Genomic DNA, 21,263 nt, shown 5'->3' on the forward strand with positions numbered 1-21,263 from the left:
CTAAAATTCAGATAAAAAAGATATACATCCCAGAGGTTCATTCTTCAAAAACATCTGTGTCCATAAGATATTACAGGTAAAACTCAATTACTTTAATATATATGCAGGCAAGGTTCTTTGAGTAGATGTGATATCTTTTATTAAACCAACTGAGTAATTGAGGGGGGAAAAGTTCTTTGCAGGCTTTTGGGTTCAATCACCCTTCTTCAGGCGTAGGAAGTCTGCTGCTCTGAGACTCCAAGGAACGAGAGAAGTGTGGCAGGATGTCGCATACAGTGTTGGAAATACAACACCCCCAAAGTAGGTAGTCAGCATTATCCCCATTTCTTAGTTAGGAAAACTAAGGGATAGATATTGAAGTGGAAGTTGATCAAAGCCATACAACAAGCCACGTTTGGATGGGGATAAGTTTTTAAAGGTCCCTGTAGTGAGACTGCTACTTCTGTCCCTGTATCTATTTATTTCTGTGGCTGATCAGGGTTGGAGCTGCAGTGAAGGATTCTAACCGTCTCAGTAATGATAAATGTTTATTTAAAGATAGTTGGAAGATGGCTTTTTTTCCCTGCAGAAAATCGACTTTTTGCCAGAAAATCAAAACCAAAATAATATGCTTTGGAAGTGCTGTTGCAATCCATCATGGGAAATGTAGTTTGGGAGCCTTGCGTTCCCCTTTTCCTCCATAGGCTGTGCTCCCTTGTTGGTGTACATCTACCTTGATGCGCCCAGGTCTCTACCCCTGGAGAGACGCAGTGCATCACAGAAGATGCAGTCTGGGAGGGGCACATGCTGGGCCAGAGACAGGAATGGGTTTGAGGCAGTTGGACCACAAGTCCCAGTAGCCTGTCATCTCTGAATCAAAATTTTTTTGATATGTGATTGAAATATTTGTTCTGAGGCCAAAACTCAGCTTCAGTTTTCACGCATTTGTTTTTCATAAAAAGTGAAAAAAATTCTACAGAAAGAAAACATTTTTTAGAGCAGTTTTATTTATTTGATTTATACGGCACTCTTCCCAATGAAGGCTTAGAGCAGCTTATACTAAGAGAACCGAGCCATTTATAAAACAGGAGATCAAATAGGACAGACAAAAACGATAAAAAACTTAAGGCAACTAGAGTATCAACATAAAACAGAATCCAGCCCCCCCCCTTGCAGACAATATCCCAGCTTTCTTTGTTAAATGCCTGCCCCAATAGGAAGGTCTTACAGTGCTTCTGAAGGATTTTCTTGCATATCATCTTTTTACCATCAAAACAGTTTGGTGGAAAGGTTTTTCTGCTAGCCCAGACTTTTTGTATGAAATGTTTGCTGTTCATTCTGAAGCACTCAACAAAGGTGCATGTGCCGCCACCGTAATGCTCCCATCTTTGGGTGGCGGGCAACAGTCACATGGCATATGTGTAATTAACTGAGCTATGACACGAAAAGTAGATGGCTGCAGGGATGCCAGAGTACTGTTAAGATTTCTGGGAGCTCTGATGTCTATGTACAGCAGACAAAACCTCAGGTCAAAAGATCTATAGGCAGTAAACAGTGTGGAATTCAATTAATCTGCCCTGATAAAATGAAGGGCTGAGCCCTCCTCTCCCAGGTGTGAACATCTCATTCCAGGGAGCCTTGGCAGATCATCCATTTTTTTTTTTACAGCATGGCTTAAATAACAAACTTTCACTGCCCATTAGGCTAGAGTCTCCTGTTCCTAAGAGAGGAGAAGGACAGTGCAGTGTAGGTATGTGTACTCGGCATGGGCTTCTGTCCCCAAATAGAAACACAGCAAGTATTCTAGCTCTAATTTTAGGCTGAGTTGCTTAGAGAGATCACTTTTAGCAACAGTATTGTTGCCTATTAAAATATTACACTGGCGTTTTTGGCATCTTTTTTATAACTCATAGTAAACTATATTTAGCCCGTGAGATGAGGATGATTTTATTCCTTGTTCTTTTATTCTTTAAAGGACACTGAAAAAGAAGAAAAATCCTAAAAGACTATGGGCCCATGGGTAGAAGTTCTGTTAGTTAGTGTTCACTATCAATTTATGAAATAATGTGTCTTCTTTTGCACTTCAGATAAGCTACAGGTGATCTGTTTTTAAAGTAACTTTTCAGAGGAACCAATCTTCAAACCTATGTCCTGAATAAAAACAATAATTAAGTTAGTTCTCTTAATATATTTTTGTAAGTACTAAACCACATTATTATCTGTCCATTAGCACTGTAATTGTTAAGGGCTCATCCATGCTGAGGTGAGACGATTGTGTACATGTGGCTCTTGCTAACAGCTTTCTGGAATGACTTCCTTAACCGGAATAGAACAGACAGATGGATGGACACCAACGCATTCTTCATATTCACTCTGTGCAAGTTAGGTGCAATCTTATCCCTGTCTATAATGACCAAGCAAACCATAGAATCCTTTCAGTGGCAAGTGTCTGCTTGCTTTTGATCCCGGTGCCTTCCAAGTATTTTTTTTTTTTCCTTCAAGACCATTACTTCTAAAGGAATACATCTTGGGTTTTCTTGCTCTGCATTTTTCCCTGTGTTAAGGGAAATAGTTTGTAAAAGCATTTTTAAAACTCTTTCTGGGAATGTGATTGTGCCAAAAGACAGGAGGATAACTTAAATTTCCTTTTTTGGAAATGGATTTAGTGTGTCCTTAAACCAAGAAGAGCGAATTCAGATAGAAAATAGGAAGCTAGCCCCTTTTTTCTGTACTCAGTGGAGCTCATAGTACACTGGCAAAATGTGAAGCCATCAAAGAGTTCCTTGAACGGAGGGCTATCCCTGCACTGCTTCCCCCCCCCTTCCCCCCCCCACATTAAAGAGCAACTTCAGGGGGTGGGAATTTCAACCTGTACACCCCAAAAGTCCTTTGCTCCTTGGCCTCACCACTATTAGTTATAGTGGCAAACATACCTCATCATTCTGCCAACCTGTAGGAAAAGTTGAGCTACGTTGTGCCTGCTCTGTAATGGCTGACACCCTAGGTTTCTAGAAAATCTAGACATTGGCTGCGCCTTGCTGCCTGTTTTTCTGTGAATCATTCTTTGGATACAGTCGTGGTCTGGGGTAATTGTTGTTAGAAGGCAAAGAAGAATAGTTTTTTACTCCTTGCTGATGGAAGATATTTGTTCTTAAGTGCTGCTTGTGCAGATGCCATTAAATGCTATAGGCTGGCACATGCATTGCGTGGAAGTCATTTTGCATTCTAGTGAAGCATCTTACAATTATTCCTCCTGGTGCAGTGTACTGTGTTCCCTGCGGATACTGCAGTAGCTACAAGGACCTACCCAGTGGCCATCACTGTAGGATATCTACAATGTGATGATTTGTTTTGTTCCCTTTAATCCTCATTATCATATCTCCAGTAGCTGCCTGAGCCTTTATCCTATAAGCCTTATCATCTCGTATTATTCCAGATTTGTTTACTTTATTTTTACAGCATTTGCTGCCTCTGTGTGTTTCATTTTACACCGTGTGAAAATGTTGTAACTTATGAAACTGGCATTTCAAAAATCATTTGCATACGAGGTCAGCCAGAGTGAGCTTGATATTGAATTAGTTTTTTGCCTCTCTGCATGCTTTACATTTTTCTTTTATCACTAGCTGCTGTTTCTTATCTCTAAGCCCCTTTGCAATCCAATTTTAATTGCCCTTTCTCAATTACAATATATTACAGCTACCGACCTTGGAGATCCTTGGTGCTAATGCCAGGAGCTCTGGAGCTGAAAGCTTGCAGGGGGTTAACGACATTACAAATATTTCTGTTTTGGGCATTGGGTAGCCTCAGGCATCCACACAATAGTATTTCCTTGCCTCATTGACCCTAACAAGGGCAAATATAGTGGGGAGAGTTCTTAAGACCCTACTGCAGAGAGTAAGTGAAGGGATGATACAGCCCCTCTGAAAGCCACTTTTATTCTTTTCTGTTGTTTCCATCTACTTTATCACTGCTTAATGCATTTAAAATCAACATTACAGCATGAACTATAAACATTTATAAAAATTTCTACTATTGAAGCAACCAGAAGCCAAGAACCAAAAACAGGTAGACTGGCAATGAATCATAAATCAGATGTGTATACATAATTTTTAAAGCAGCTTATGGATCTGTACTGGATAAGGGAGGGGATGTTATATAACAAGAGCTATTCCTCTAGCAGCCTGCTATAATCACATTCCTGTGGCTGTAAGAGAAAATGTGCCAAAACAAGTCTGAGTCTTTCGGAGGCAGTGCTTGCATTTTTCTTTTCCCTTCTCTTGGAGTGACCACCACCCAGTTCATTAGGTGTTGCTGCCTTCGTATTGTTGCATACAGTTGCCCAGTTGAACAGGAGCATAGATTATTACAAGGTCCAGGGGCAGATCAGGAGGAGGTGGGGTGTAGTGTACACTTGCATACCCCTTTTGATTCTTGCTTTACCCAGACTGCCTACTGACTGGCAGTAGTAGTGGCATTTCTATTCAGGCAGTACTGAGAGAGTCAGTTGACTTCATGGCTCATTATAATCTACCCTATAACTGCTAATCTCTCTTCACTCCATGAGCCTCTCTCCTTTTTAATGGTCTTGATGTTCTGCTATTCAAACCATCTGTTCTTCTGCAATTTTGCTATTTGTTACCCATTTCTGGTGATGTCTCTGTTCTATTTCCAAGCCCTGCCAATTTGTTTCTAGCTGAAATCCTTAACTCGGGTGTGATAATATTAACTCCAGATGTAGAAATGGCTGACAGTGAAGTGCTGGAGGCACTCAAGAAGACCAGATTTTGTTTTACAAATCTGAATAAGAAATGTACTTTTAACTATAAAGACTACAGGACTATGAAACAATATCTTCTGACTATTTTTGCCTAATTTGTTGTGTAAGTTGTATATAATTCAGCTAGTTAGTGCATATTTCAATACATTTATATTTGTTTTTGCTTTGATCTTAAACTGAATAATGTAATATTAGACCCCTAGCATACCAATAAAACTCCTAGTTTCTGTTTAATTGGAGAAAAATGTGTCATATATGACAATGTGCCACACCATTTGCACCCCCTTTTTCAGAATCCTAGATCAGACTGTGCAGGTCCCTGGAAAAGCTAATTTCTAGCTATCTGTTGACATTAATTTCTGCTAACAGTAAATTCAGTGATTTACAAATATAATTATATACAAGTCATCAGTGGGCAGAAATGCATTGTTATTAGTGTATTAGTGATTTGCAAGCTGATTTAGAGAGAGATGGTCATCTTGTGTCTTTTGAATTGGACCAATATCAAAATATTTCTGTTTCTACAGGAGTGCCTTTTAAAATATTACCTTCCTTCTCTGTTTCTGACTCACGCATGCATGTTCACACAAGATTGTAAATACACCACTAGTTTCAGTACTACTTTTACCTTTTCATAATGAAGTAAAAGACCAATTAAGAATAATGCTAAAAAGTGTGTGTGTGTGTGTGTAATGCCCCAGAAGATAGGAACTTTCTGACTTATTTCATGCACATCTGTGTGATTTGTCACCATACACATTTCACTCTTTCCATGCAAGTATTTCATTGCCTTATCTGGTACATGAGGTTAATGTATGAAGACATGCTAGCTCTGGAGCTAATGACACTTGGATAATTGCTACCATGTGAGATTGTCTTGTGATGTATTGGTCAAGTGTGCTTTCAGAATGCAACTGGAATTCTTATATAAAATCACAAGGCTTTCTTTTCAGCTAGTATATTATAGGATTGCATTTCTCTCTTTCCAAGTGTAGTTTGTGAGCCATATCAATTGGCCTGTCAGCAAGCTCATTTAAGCTGATTAATTATGGTAGCCAAGACATCAGTTTAGAACAGGTCAGAATTGTGTGTTATGTCTATAAATGGAAAACTTATTATGCAGGCTTATTCTTAATGCTTGGAAGAACAGAGCTGCTTTGATGTATTATTTGGCTTTTATCTGTTTTATGAAATTCTGCTTTGTCAGCCTCTGGACATACATTTCAATGGCTTGCTTTACTTCTGCCTGCATTTTTTTTAAAGGGTGGATGCACAGCAGACTCTTATGAATAAAATGGAAAACATGCTGTGTGCACATATTGAAAGTGCATCTAAAAATTGACTGTTTTGGTGGGGCTTTTAGGGTTTATCCCATCCATCTTTTTTATTTTTTTTCATTCCGACTTTTCTAGTTTGTTCGGTACTTGTGCAAGGTGCTATATTGACACACCTGGAGTCTAAACTCCGCTAGCAGACTATATCCAGATTAAAATATAACAAGCTTTCCTCCTTATGTTTTAGTGGTTACAACTGTAAATAAACACTATGCATGGTATTATATGTGCACACGTATTTTGCACAGGCGGATAAAAATATAAATATTTTAAATGTGTTTTATTGCTTTTCATCTGTAGCTATCAAAGCACTTTACATAGGTGAATAATGATTATTATTTCCATCTTATTGATGGAAGCATAGCTTAGAAGCTATTCATTTGCATTCTAGATATTAAACTCTTGTTTTAAAATTGTACTTTCAGGTACTATTCCTGCCCTAGTCCTCTTACCAATTTTTTGGTGTTGGTGACATTTTCCTTTCTGTGTTTCTTTCCAATTTTGCTGTGTTAATTCCACCCAAATGTATTGCAGTAACTACATAGTTGATTACTTAGTGAACTATTTTTTCAGCTTTAAAAAGCAAGGCATAAATTATATACTTACAGAAAAGGTTAATGTGCAAACGAACGTATGTCTCTTCAGAATTTTTACTCTGTTGTAACTGAAAGAGTTTAATCATGGGTGTTAAATTCAACAGAAGGAAGTTTAAAAAAATAGGACATGACTTAATTGTGGTGTTCCTAGAATTAACTTTCCCAAGGTGACTTAGGCCGCGTTTACATAAGATGTTGACTGCGCAGTAGCTCGTTACGACCGCACAGCAGTGTCGCACAGCATGAAGCATGACGTGATGCTACTGCGCAGTAGCAACGAGTTACTGCAGAGTCGGCACCACCAAGAAACCGTTCAGGGATGCTGCTGCGCATTAATGCCAGTTACAGCACAGTCATTTGATGCTTGGGTATGTAAGTACCAAATGACTGTTCAGTAACAACTGTGCAGTCACTCTTCTGTAGACACAACCTTGGTGATTAATTGGTAATATTAGGAAAAGAGCCCAGATCTGAATTTTATTCCACTCCCCCACCCCCCAAATTGAATCTACTTGGATCATAACTTCACCGTAGTTGTGTAAAATTAAACGAGTGGAAAAGACCAACAAAGAGTTTTGATTTAACTGAGATTTTGAGGGTGTACATTGGTGTAGAACACTTGGCAATTCTTTTTGGACATCTTGACTCATGAAAGAACTGTGCATAAATGATGGTATTTAGCAAAAATGAAAACGTGTAGGTAGTTTCCTGTCTTTTGAATTATTTCCCCAAAGACCTAGGATTTGTGTGTTGAGGATGTGGTGTTTTGTAGCCAAATGCATCAACAAATCCTGGGGAAGGGTCCTGACAATGTATCATTAATGCAGAAGTCATTTCTCTCAGTTTACTTTCCTTACTCAGCAGCTGAAGGGCCCATCCAGAGCTCCAGCTACTTTAATAAAATTGGCAAACATTACAGCACAGTTGATAAAAGGCTCATCTTATAATTCTAATGCTGCAGCCTACAAAGAACAGAAAGCCCATGTTTAATCCTGGGAAAAAATGCTTTTTGTAACATTTATTTATTGTATTTGTATCTAAAATATGGACAGATCTGGATTCTTGCACATTGGAGGATTAGAGTGGTAACAAATTTGTTTTCACAATGCCATTCTTTTTAAAGCCTTATCAGATAAGACATTATGTAAGACAGGATTCAGATACTCTACAAAATGTTAATTTAGTTAATTTTGTTCTGCTTGGCAATATGGTCCTGTCGATGGAAAATATTGTGACCAAGAGTTAAGGACAAATTGTTTCTGTTCCTGACTAATCTCACTGAGTCTTGCTGAGAGTTTTGAAAAACAACTAAATTGCTCTGTGTTAGCATCCCAACTGCAAAATGGGATTATTACCTTTGTAGCTGTTCAGAGATCCTTAAGAGAAAGATGCTTACCAAGTGCAAATATTTTTTCAGCTCTGCAATTTTGGATAGTTGTCACTGGGTGGCACTATATCAAGCTCTGTATCCCTTTGTTTACTGAAGTGTTAAATTGAAAAGAGGCAGTAAGATAAGGCTGTATGACACTACGTTCACTTAAGCGGGATGTCAGGGACCGATAGCATTTTCCGGGTCTGGAGGAATCCTAGAGAAGTATGGCTGGAAGGGGTCATGTATCCAGTCACCTACCTGAGGCAGAACCATATCTATCCAAACCACCCTATACAAATCTATAATCTAATCTTTAAGAAAACTACACAGTCAAGGAAATGGTTTATTTTTTAAAGAAAATTACTCGGGGGGGGGGGGGGAAGAAAATGAAATTTGTTTTTCACTGAATTAAAATCTTCATTTTTGTTTATTCAGAGGATCTTTTTATTTCATCTCTAGGAAAGATTTGAAGCACTTTTCACAATCTATGACAACCAAGTTACATTCCAGTTGTTCAAAAGCTTCAGAAGAGTAAGAATAAACTTCAGCAATCCAGAGGCAGCAGCCAGCGCCCGGCTCGCACTCCCCGCGCCTGACTTTAATGGAAAAAAGCTAAAGCTTTATTTTGCACAGGTATGATGAAAAATAAAACATGGTCTATAGGTTTTCGTTTTTCTGCTCTCTTTTGTATTGAGCCGTGGCCTCATCCCCGGTAGAGTTCAGAAGTGACCTCTGATATCACACATGTTGTCCTCTCTGTTTTAATGGACATGCACGCATCAGGGTCTTTTTTCTTTTATTTTCCCCATAGCTGCAAATCCTACAGATCCATAATTGGCTGCTAGGATCACTCTTACGTGGCAAAAAGTTCCCCACTAGTCTCAGACAAAATGTACTCCTTTTCTTTGAATGCATTCCAGAACCTCTTCTCTGCATATCCTGTATTTGTTTATGAATTTTCTGTTGGATTATGGCTCAGCATGTGATATGTATGGTGCCAAGGTCATTGTCACCATAAACAAATAATAATGGAAAGAGGTTTGGGAAAATATTGACATTTGAGGAAAAAAGCACACATTGTGACTACGAGAGACCTTATCCTGTTGTATTGTCTTAAAGAAAGTGGGATAAACTTTTGTCAGTTGTAACTTTTGAAGCTAGACTGGATTAAATGCTAGAAATATAATATGAAGAACCATCCTACATGGTCAGGGCAATGCCCCTACTACTATAGTCCCAACCTTTTTTGGCAGGCATGCCACAAATTAACCCTGCACCCTCCCCAAGTGCCATTCTGATTCTTTTCCCTTGCCTCATCTGCTGCTCTGCTTTCTGCTCCCTGCCACTGTGCTTTCTGTCCCCTGCCACCTCTGGACTAGATCATCTAACAGAGAAGAGACCTGATGTTAGTGGTGTTATCATGGTGGAATTTAATTCTTTAGGTCCAGATGTCCAGCGAAGTGGGAGACAAATCCTATCTCCTTCCACCACAACCTGTCAAACAGTTCCTGATATCACCACCTGCATCTCCACCAGTTGGATGGAAACAGAGTGAGGATGCCACTCCTCTTATAAACTATGACTTGCTTTGTGCTGTTTCCAAATTGGGGCCAGGTAAGACTGTTACCTAGTATTTTGTTGTTCACCATCACTAGTGTAACTAGAAAAACTGTGGCATACAGGTGCACACCTCCCATGTCCCTACAGGGTTACTTGTTCAAATAAAATAGTTTATTACCTCTTTTGCTGGATTGCCAGTTCATTTGAGAGAGTTTAGCAGTGGATTTTGATGCTCTTGAGTTTCTTCAATTTTGCTATGGAAATATCTATGTATACTTTACATAACAAAAAAAAAAAAAAAGGTGGGGGGAGAGGACAGGAAAAGGGAGGAAGGTTTATTCAGTTGGAATTCCCTTTCCAGTTAGTAAGGTACCAGTCACTGCAGTATTTAGTTCTGAACGCCATGCATTTAAACTATCAAATCTTCCATTTGACCTTTCCAAGAGCTTTTCTTTTTGTTCTCCCCTAAAAATGGAAACTCTTTTTTTTTTTAAGTACAGGGCATGATATGCTCTGACCTTTTAACTTGTTAACTGGATACAGCAATAACACTGCTTACCTTGTGAGCTGTGAATTGAGGCTTCAGGTTTGCAAAGCACTTTTCATACATTATTGAAGATGCTGAAGAAGTTTGCAGGTTAAATTGTATCATTTCAAGTTTTTTTTACACCATTTAAATAGAACATGGTCAGCTATGCATTCTATAATGCTGCACATACTTCAGAGGAGCAGATGGCAACTAATTTGTAAATAGTTACTATTAGTATTCAAAGAGTACCATGTACCATATACACTGGAAGTATGTTTCAAACCATGTCATGCTAAGTGTTAAATGACTTGTAGAAGGGGACCAAATTGAAGATGAGAAGGAATTAAATTGCTTGCTGGTAGCATGATTCAGTTAATATTCACAGTAATAATGTTTTAAGTAAAAGTTATTTAGGAACTTTTTTTTTCTGGGGGATGTTGTTGCAATAACGTTTTCCTTTTTTATATTCTCCAGGGGAGAAATATGAACTTCATGCAGGAACAGAGTCTACTCCTAGTGTAGTTGTCCATGTTTGTGAAAGTGAAACAGAAGAAGATGATGACATGAAAAATCCCAAACAGAAAATCATGCAGACAAGGCGCCCAGAACCACCTCAGACAATACTAAATGAATCTAAAACATTTGATTGTACACCAGAGGTAGGGGGTATCATGCACCGTTAAGATCTTGTGGTGATATAAGCAGTGTCTGTAATGAGATGCTAAATTAAGATGTGTATTGATGTCTGCATTGCTGCATTATATATGGCAGTGGCAGATTTTACTTGTAGGTAGTTCTCTCTCATGTTAAAGATTTTGGATGCCAATATTTCAAACAGCACTTTAATTTTAAGGACTAACTCCCCCAAATGTAGCAAAATCCACTGAATTTAAAATAGTGACAAAATAGGAGGTTTTTCTTGATATTGTGTAGCATGGTGCACTAAATGCTAAAACAATATCTTAAAGTAACCATCTGTATATTATTTTCAAAATAGTTTGTTGTATAGTAATCAAATGTGGCTATCTTTTGTATGGGGTGCACTGATAGAGATTTTGGGGGCCGATACCAATAGCCAATTTTTAAGGAGGCATATTGGCCACTACCAATCCAATTTCCAATATGCAGCCCAGCAGCTTGAAGAGCTGCATGCGGCTGGTAAGTCTGTTATGATGGAAGAAGTGTGGGTGGGGGGTAGATTAAGGACACTGCGGTGAGGGAGGAGTGGGACAGGCTGGGGTATGTGCTACCCAGCCAGGGCAGGGTGCAGGATGGAGCCATGGCTTGTCTGAGGGGGAGGGGTGTCTCCTTCCGCTGCGCGCACCCCGGGAAGACGCAGGAGGCACGTGCCCCTGAATTGGGGTGGGGTGGGCTGCAGCTGAAGGCTGGGACTGGGGCAGCGCCATCACCAGGCTCTTCCCAGCGGGGGCTGGGCTGGGCTGGGCTGGGCTGTGCTTGGGGTGTGCAGCAGCAGCACTAGGAGGGGAGCTATGTGGTGGGGAGCTCTAGCCACCCTAAAATTTGCTGTAGCCCTCCTCCCAGCACCACCACCCAATCAAAGCACAGCCCCAGCCCCAGCCTGGAGCTGCAGCCCAGCCCACCCCATCCTGTGCAGGTGTGGGGGTACATGTGCCCCCCCATGCCCCCGTGCACTCCCAGGGTGCGCTTAGCAGCAGGAGCTTTCCCCCGTCCCATGGCCCCTGGATGAGCTGCGGCTCTGTCTTGTACCCTGCCCTGCCCTGGCTGTGCGGCACCTACCCCAGCCCCACTCTCTCCCTTACTGCGAGGGCCTTGATCTGCCCCCCATGCCCCTGCTCTCTCCCCTCCACTTCCACTACAACAGACTTACCAGCTGCATGCAGCTCTTCAAGCTGCCGGACTGTGCTCCTCGCTGCCTACATGCTGTGTTGCAGCTGCCTGCATGCACGGGCATTTATCCGCCAAATTATCGGTCACATCAGGCTGATTTCTGATTCATTCAATTTTCTTTATATCAGTGCCGATTCGATATCGGACCAATGTATCGGTGCACCTCTACTTTTGTACTAGTACAACAGCTTCAACTAATATATTGAGTATATGTAAGTGTAATATACAGTGTATGCTGAAATTCCTTTACAGGTAGTAGTCTGTTTTGGGATGAATGAGAGCAGACTGATCCATTTGTGAACCTGTCCCATTTATCTTTCTCAGAAATGCCAAATATTGCTTTTTTTTAAAGGTACCTGTATGATTTGACACAAGGGGCACATACCTGTGCAGAATTACATGCATTTATGGTTCTGCTAGTTACTCCTAAAAAAACAAAAGGCAGATGGGAACCACTGACCACTTAGGAGGTAGATTCCTGACAGCATCTGCCTCCAAAGCTGCTGCTGTAGTATGATGTTACACTGATTAGGATTGTTTGCACTGACAGTTAAAACAGAAAAAAAGTGGAGTAGGTAGAGTGAAACATGGTTTCAAGTATTGAATGTTAAATCTCCAGCCTTCTCTAAAAATGTTATAATATTCCCCTCTATTCTGGAGACTGTCTAATCTAATGATCTCTGTATTTACATATAGTGTACGGTTAAATGGTGTTCAGGAGTATGAGGTCCAAGATGAGTTTTTACTTGAGGTTTTAAAGCTTGCTTCCTTTATATATTTCTTTTAAAGACAGTCAGTTGCCAGGGTGGCTTAGCTAGTCCCCACCCTGTTTTTATGCAGTTTAACCCAAATTTACATTTTTTATTAAAACCATGGTATTTTTCATGGCATCCTGTATGTATGATAACACATCTGTGACTTTGGAGATAGGATGCGTCTTTTAAAATGGACACCTGTGGTTTAGTGAATTTGTGTTAAGTATTTCATTAGGAGGAAATATGCCTCAGTATAGTGGCACATGCTCCTATAGTTTATGCTCTTTTATAAACAACCTTTTTTTAGTCTACACAGATTCTTCTTTTTTGTATTAAAAAAAGCTAAATTATTTGTGAACAAACTAAGCTACTTGGGTACCTATTTGATTTCTGTACATAAATCACTCTGAAATTGGCCTTTTCCTGATCATTTAATATGTTTCTTTTTTTAACTCTGTATAAAGTGCTTATTGAACTCTGCAAAGTATTTTGACTTGATTGTCAGTGAAAAAAAATTAATGGTGATGAATTGGTGTTGGCGCAGTAGATAAAAGCTTGGTATTGTGCCAGCTATTGATCTTGTCTTGCCATCAGCTTCAGGTTGCAAAATGGGATCCTGCAGGCAGGTCCTCATTCTGGAGGCAGGAATCACAGATTTAAAAAAAAACCAGGAAAAAAATCTATCTTCTTGTGTCTTACCTGCATTAGGCATACATTTATGTGACTAGCTGATGAGCCATTCAGAGTCTGACTTTTCTTTTCCACAGTGCCCTGTCCACCCATACGGTTTCAATATCATCAGTTCAATTTTTGTGCACTTTAAAATGCCAGGAATTCATTGTGGACTTTGTTGTGTTACATTTTTGTTCATTGTTCAATTTCTTCCCCATTGTAAACGTTGATATAAGTAGGATAAAGTGGAAAAACTTCAGAAACTCAGTTTTATAAAACAGACTAATTCAATCATGTTGTTGTGAATGTATCTTGTATAAAATGTATGACAGTTTGTGTTTCAACATAAAAGATTCATTGTGTAAAAAGTCATAAAATAAAAATAAAGCAGTGCCATTCAGATACTTTCCACTAACTGTAATAGATACGTGCCCACTTGGAATATGTAACTTTGTCTTTTTTTAGCTGCTAGTAGTCTAACAATTATGCATATTTAAGGGTTTTGTGTTGTGATAGGTTTTCCTGTTAGCCAGATTAAAAGCAAATGAGGAGTGAAAAAACATTTATTGACTTCAGAAAATTGCCTTGAATTCAGTATAAAATTGTTATGCTTTGAAAGCGCTGAACTCCTTAATAAAACTGCCAGGGAACATTAGTAGCCTGTTAGTGCATACCTTCACCCATTTTTAACCCAGGAAAAATTGTCTAAAGCATATGGCAAATCTTTTCCTGTGATGATGTATCTTTTTACCCCAAAACTGGAAACTCTGCCAATATCCCATTTCCTCGTAGTTGATGAGAACGCTCTTGGAAAACGTGTAATCCTTGTTGTGGTGGTATTTTAATTAAATGCTGTTTCTTCAGCTGGGTTGGTCAGGCAGGCCGATACTTTTGTTTGCAGCAGAATTCAAGGTAACTTTCTGTCTGCTGTCAAAGTTCAATGTCTTCCATCATGATTGTGGAAAATAAGTTATTCTTAAGATAACTGTAGAAAGAAAAGAGATCATGGTGGAAGATATGAAAAAGTGCATCTTATCAGGCAAGCCAAGATGCTTTTACACCAAGTCTAAAACACCTGTTGGGTATGTAATGTATACTTCCATTGGCATTGGTTGACATTGCCGTACTTGGACTAAATCCATCTTGTTAAGCTCATGAGTATACATCCAGTAAAGGTCAATCATTTGGCCTGGGGACCTACTAGTAAGCCATATGCTCTGTGTATTTGGTATAGTATATCTAGCTTAAGAAGGATTCGCATTGGAAGCCTAAAATGCCCTGTAAATTAGGACAAATTCATTCCCCAGTACAGCATTATCCAACAGTGGTGTTTCACCAAGACTTAGCTGGACCCTATCTATATTGAATGCTGTTCTGATCATCAGTCAAGAGGATTATTAAGTTTGATTGGGAGTCTTGAAAATGGGTTTGTATCTAGAAAAAAAAATAGGTTCCTGTCCAAAAGTTCTGAGTACCCCAGTACCAGTTACTAAAATAGAATTAAAGAGCAACTTAAACCCAACAGACCTAAATGTCTTGCACGCTTCCTCCTTTCAACCTCTACCCTGGGAACGTATTCCTATCAAATTTTCCATTTTACAGCACCTCGAGCCTTTGAAGCATTTTATCCCTCGTTGTGGCTTGTGTGATGCCTGAATTGAGAGTGAGCCAAGTTAATTGAAAAATGGCCTCGTCTTTCAGAACATGGGGGGGGCTCTTTAACACTTCAGGTTACTCTTGGTACATATTCCTAAACAGTGGAGGCAGCAGCTGACTTCATTATGCTAATGGTAAAGTGCTTGATTTAAAGCATATTGACTACTCTTGGTAGCAGTCAGATTGACCACTTAACTTCAAAGAGAGCTCTCGCTGTCCTGTAGAGTTAGTCTAAGAGAATGAGACATGGTTGGAGTAGACTTATTAAGTCACATCCTTAGCTGGTGTAAATCAGCACAGCTCCATTGGTAGTGGAGCTGTACTGTTAGCTGAGAATCTGATCCATCTACAGGGTGAGCACACTTGAAAGTAGTTTTAGTTTCTGTCTTCACCCTGCAAAAGTAACTGCTAGAAAATATGAACACTTGTTGAGGCTTACTGAGTGGTGCGATGCATTTTAGTGTCTCAGCATGGGAAATGCACTTCTCATCTGGCTTTGATGCCAGTAACTAATTAATTGTAACCTGCATAATTCATGCAATAAATTCACCTTTCTTCTTTTCTTCTCTTCAGCACCTGGGACTCGCTTTCAATTTTTGTTTGGCATTTAATGCAACAGACTACATATGTTTTGTAAGAGGCAATGCAAGTGTCTCTGTTTAAATGTTGACTTAGGATTGACTATAAAGAGAATCTGATCTATTTTGACACCTAAATGTTGCAGTAAAAAGGACTGCACTTGAGAATCAAGGGAAATATGATAGTTGAAGAGCTGCTCTCTGTTATAATTGGTTCCTGCTTCCTGCTGCTTGACGGGAAAGTTCGCAGCTTCAGGAAGGATTGTAGTCAATTCTCCCCGTCGACCCATGACGTTCTTGTTTCTATTGCATTTGATTTCTGCATGATTTGGTTTGTCTGAACCTTCCCTTGCTTCCATGTTGGTGTGCAACCATTTATTCAATGATGTTCTTCATTAATTGAGAATATAATCCTTTTTCCTAGATGCAGATATTTATGTATGTACTGTCTTGTCGTGTACGTTACCATTTGTCTGCTCTGCCTGCTACGTGGTATTTCTCAGTATTTGTAAGGCAGAATGCAGTAACGTGCTCTCCATCTTCTGTTGGACTCAAAGTAACCATTCAGCCTGGCCTTGCCGTCTTGGCATTGCTCTGATAACATGGCATGTAATGTTCTGTGAAGATAGCAAAGCAGAATGTGTTGTTTGGAAACTTGGGATTCCTGACAAATGTTTTGTTTTTCAAAATTGTAATGAATAAAGTTACTTTCTTTAAAAAAAAAAAATAAAAAAAATCAACATTTGTACTCACAGGTGCATGACATTGCTGGTTTCCCTGCATCAGACAGCTTCAGGATTAAGTATCAGCGTTGTTTCCATATTGTGTTGCTCCATAAGTGTACCTCTTGTGCAGGTGCAGCAGCTGGAATGGATAACCTCTTTTTAGCTGCTAAAGGAGGAAGGAGAGTGCAGTAATTAGGGCATTCGGTTCACATTGCCTTTATCACTGACTGAGAGAGAACTTTGGCAAGTTACTTAGCTTCTGTCCGGTGTTGGTGAAATGGGGAAAATAGCGCTTAACCTCAAAAGGCTTCTGAGATCATGAACGTATTCAAGATGGGGTGGGGCTCAGATTACTGTACTAAGGAACATGTAAATGCTATTGACAGGGTAGCATTCTGATATGGGAATGCTGAGGGTAATCTGTCAAACTGTTAATATATGGGAAAGGCTCATAAAGGTTTGGATACCTTTATTTTAATGTCTGTATAAATAAATAAAACATGCACAATTGTAGATATTAAAAGGAGCAAGAAGCAGCTCTCGGCCTAGGTGGGTTGAGGACTCATTTACCCGCACAGGTGCGGGGTGACATTGAAAAGGAACGGGAGGCTGAGGAATCATTGGGTCTGGCTGGACTGAGGTGGGGGGCTGGAGGAGAGAGGTGATAATCTGAAGGATTGAAGGGTTGTGCCTGAATGCATCTTGTTGAGGATACACCATGATCTATCAATGGTTTGTTCTTCCTGTGGGCCTGGAGGTACCAAAATGGGGTTTTCCTGCTTCATTCCACTGGCCCTTGGTCTTTTGTTGAGCCCTGTGGCCAGAGAGCTGGGACAGGTTAGGTAGCATCATTCTTTTTGTGCAAATTAGATGCTCCTGAGAGTGATAGAGATTCAGGTTCCCTTTTCTTTAAGGGTATCAAAACTAGTGCTCTCAAGGTACAATGGTCCATGAGGTTGAGTGAGAACCACCCAAAGCTTTAACCTCAGGTGGGGAACAGCTGGGGCTGGATGGCAAGAACTGAAGGCCCAGGCAACTTGAGCAGAATATCCCACCATGTGCACACAGCCAGAGCCTCGGGGTCTAGAGGATGCTTGCTGGCTACAGGGTTCAAATTTAAGTTTAGTTTTGACCTTTTGATTTGATTTCACCTGTTCTGCAGCCTTTAGCAGCTGTGTGCTGGAAGTGGCTGGGCGAAAACATGCCGCTGTTATGGTTTTAATGATTTTTGTTGCCTGTGCTTAACAGATGGCCAGGGTGCTGAGAGCACAATAGATGGCCTTACATATGTCTCTAAGTCTGAATAAATAACAACAAGACAGAAATCTACTCGCCTCCAACAGAGTGAAGTTATTTCAGGTCGTGTGTGTTCCCCTGCCAATTTTTATGACTTCACAGCCACAATTAGCTTTTTTTCCCAGTGTTGCTGTTTGAAAAACCCACACAGGCAAAGGGAAGCAGACTGCAGTGATACTATCCACAAAGAGCTGTGATGGGTACAAAACCGGTATTTCCTCATCTCTCTTACAGTAATATCCGATCAGATATTGCTTGTGATAATAGAAAAGGAGGTTTGCAAACAGAATTGTGATAGTGTCCATTGCGTGTCTGGTGCTGCGGTTGGCTTTTTTTGTAGTGCAGTCATTTGCTAACTAGAAACGGTGGTATCAAAAGATGAAAATTCTCTGTTAGACTCGGTATTAACTGAGATGCTAGGGCACTGATTCTCAATCAGGATATCATGGGGTGCCACACAATGGTATCACTGTTAAGTTTACAAACAGGGCCCATGAGATTAACCCAGAGACATCAAATAGAAACCTGTAGTTGCGGTCTTTCTGGGTCTTAAAAACCTCCAGAACAGAATATTTGCTCTAAGAGCAGTCAAAAAAAAAAACAAACCCCAAGTGAAAATGAAGAGCTGGCATTTTCCAAGGGCTGCCATAAATCTAAAAATGTTGAGACCCCCTGGTCTAGGAATAGATCAAAGCTATATGAATGGGCATTAAAATTGAACGACGCTTTCCCTTGAATACACTCTGTAAAGTGTGTAGAGCTTCCTTTGCAGGTGTGCCAGCTTTGAGCACGAATTAATTGTTAAGTACCTAGTTCAGAAAATCTAGAAAAGAAAATAACTTGGACTTTCTCTCCCTCACCCATTGCCAGCTTCCATTTGCTGCCTAGGAAAACGTGGAAAGCAAATACCACAAGACTTTCTTGTGATGAGAACAGAAGAACGGTTTAGCCCACCAGGTAAAGGCAGTGATTCAGGTACTGTGGCCCCTCTGCACACACTGTGATACTGTCCCAAGGAAGCAAGTTGGTTCAAATGGACAAGTGTAATGAGTGTCATGTTTACGGCAAACAAAGCCAAATTAAATGTAGACATATATAGCAGTTAAAATTGTGTGGTTCAGCTTCACTTTAACACTTAAGGATATTAAGTTCTTGCTAACATCAAAATTATTCTCCTGCTAGGCCAGGGTTCTTTGTCTCCAGAACTTTTTCTGAACAACTGAACTCCAGAACAGAAACAAGCAAGCACCTTGCTGCACCCTGGATTTGCATCAGGATATTTGACTTTGCTCTGTCCGACTAACTCTTCTGACGGCACCAAACTGGCAGAGGCAGCTTTCCTATGGAAGGATGAAACCACACTGCAAAGGGATCCAGAAAGATCAGAACAGTGAAGACTGCACGTGATGACAGGAGACTCGTTCCTAATAAAGGTAGATCCTACACCTGAGAGAGAGCACAGATCTAAGCAGGGAGGAAGAAAGAAACTGTTGCCAAGTAGTTTCATCCATCGCATTCATGCATAAGTGGGAGTTGCAGCTCTTCTGCCTCCTTAATATTCCTTTTTTCCACTACTTCCATGTAACCAAGCTCCCCTTTGCTGTCAGGGGAAGGGGCAAGGTCCTGGATGGAGAGAATCACACTCGTAAGTAGATCACAATACAAGAGAACACAGGACATGATGTAGAATTGTCTGGGTGCTTTAAGGCCTTTGTATAGGGATGCAGAGCTCCTCTGAGCTACTGAAAGCACAGGCGCTAGAGCCCTGAATAAAGGATGCAGAGCAACTCTATCACATACTGCAAGGTGAGTGGTGTTAGATCCAGCTGGCTTGTGTTCCTCTGGTGGAGCTAGCAACTACATCAAAGGAGATCCTGCAGGGAATTCCTAGGAAGGAAGATGAGGCCAAGATTTCTTTAAATGCATCTCAGGTGACCAATAAAGAAGAAAGTTTCAGAGGCACAGATGACATTCCGGTTGACTTACAGGGGGAACGTGGTGTCTAATTTAGATTGTAAACGATTTGGGATGCAACTGTGTCTCTTACTGTACACAGTGCTTGGCACAAGAAGGTCACCACGTCATTTGGCTTCTAGGTGCTACAGTAACAGATGATAATAAATTGCCATTTTGGTCTTTAAAAAAATCTCTCCAAAGCCAAACTCAGAAAAAAGCTTTAATGATCCTTTCTTAAATAAATTTAAGATTTTTTTTTAATGAGCATTTTATTTTGAAGAAAGAAATAAAAACAAACAATCAAAATGAAGCATTTAAAAACATCCAGTTTTTCATGGTTTGGTCAGATTTGCTTTTTGACTTTGAACGTGTTTTTGGTGGGCCTTTTTGAGGAATAAAACTAATCTGAAAATGTATTCAGCAATCCTACTCATGTCCTTTGTAAAGCACTTGAAAATCTCCTGACTAAAAGGTGTTACATAAGAGCTGGGTGTCATTACGCTAGCTAATAAGTACTCAAAGCCTCCTGAGAATCAGATTTGCTTACTGATCTTAATAGAGCCATGATGAAAATGTAACCGCTCCAACAGAGTAGGGTGGAAAACGCAATTCATGTTAAAACTGGCAATGGAAACACAGGCCCTTAGCAGGACGCCCTGCTGTTTAGATGTATAGTATTTGCTTCCTGTGTACATTAAGAGATTTAGTTTTCAGTTCAAACATTTTTAATTCCATGTATTTAGTTGCACCAAATGCTTTCACCTTAATTGAAACTATTTAATAGTTTTGAAAACCAAAATGTTTCGTGTTAGCCAGCAGAGGGACCCCCTGCTCACAGCAACTGCTGCATTGGGTTAGCAAGATACAGACTTTAAGAGATGGTCTTGGCTTCAGGGTTTTCTTACTCGTGGAATTTCAAAATGGTTAAAAAGGGACTTTGGGGCCAGCTCCCTCTGAAGTTGAAGCTTCCTTGTCAATAGCCTTCTAAGACAAGACAGTGAAAAGCAACGCAGAGGCAGATGGCAGAGCCAGGGCTAGATCCCTTGTCTCCCTGATCCTAGAAACAAGGCCAAGCAGACTGCCATGTAGGCCAATAAAATTCAGACATGATTAATTATGCGTGTTCTGGTTTGATTATGAGTGTCTCCTCTATTTTGATCGTCCATTTTTTGCACTTGGCACACCTGCTAAAGTTAGAAAGGCTATTTTGGAATGAGTGGGTCTGTACAGGAACAGTCCTTTCAGATTACCCTGTTTTTGAGAAGCAAACCTGCTCTCCCATTCCCTTGAGGAATTATTTTCTTTATAAATAACTGCCCAACGTTTACAAAGTGTAGCTTGGGAGAAGGGGAAAAACAGCAGGGTTGGAGTTTTATTTACATTTTGTTAAAAATCTCTAAACGCGGACTCTGGATTCAGGATCCTACCCTTGCTGCTTCAGGGTCTAGTTCCAGCCTATGTCTGAGCCATCTCCCTAGAAAAGGCCTCGATCAGAAAACATCCTGCCCAACTGATTATTCCAAGGGAGGTTATGCTAACCCTTCCTTTCCCATCTCTCTTTTGATTTCTGGTGACTCTTGGGCCTTATCAGTTCACTCTCTTAGGCTTG

At 40.2% G+C, this 21,263-nt stretch overlaps 1 protein-coding gene and 1 long non-coding RNA gene across 2 annotated transcripts in view; both read left to right on the forward strand.

The window, feature by feature from the left end:
• RCAN3 (RCAN family member 3) overlaps nt 1-11,247 on the forward strand; it is a 31,113-nt gene extending 19,866 nt beyond the window's left edge. Inside the window, exons 3-5 of the mRNA XM_019512418.1 lie at nt 8,518-8,691; nt 9,501-9,672; nt 10,622-11,247. Coding sequence (XP_019367963.1) covers nt 8,518-8,691; nt 9,501-9,672; nt 10,622-10,830 — 555 coding nt within the window. The 3' untranslated portion in view covers nt 10,831-11,247. The remainder of the gene's footprint in view (nt 1-8,517; nt 8,692-9,500; nt 9,673-10,621) is intronic.
• An 864-nt stretch (nt 11,248-12,111) lies between these two features.
• Nucleotides 12,112-20,613, forward strand: LOC109294141. Its single transcript, XR_002096470.1, has 3 exons — nt 12,112-14,047; nt 17,762-17,764; nt 20,602-20,613. It is a non-coding gene; the product is annotated as an uncharacterized LOC109294141 (long non-coding RNA).
• Nucleotides 20,614-21,263: the final 650 nt, after the last annotated feature.

The sequence above is a fragment of the Gavialis gangeticus genome, unplaced genomic scaffold (genome assembly GCF_001723915.1).
Source record: "Gavialis gangeticus isolate Ggan-Ray unplaced genomic scaffold, GavGan_comp1, whole genome shotgun sequence".
NCBI lineage: Eukaryota > Metazoa > Chordata > Crocodylia > Gavialidae > Gavialis > Gavialis gangeticus.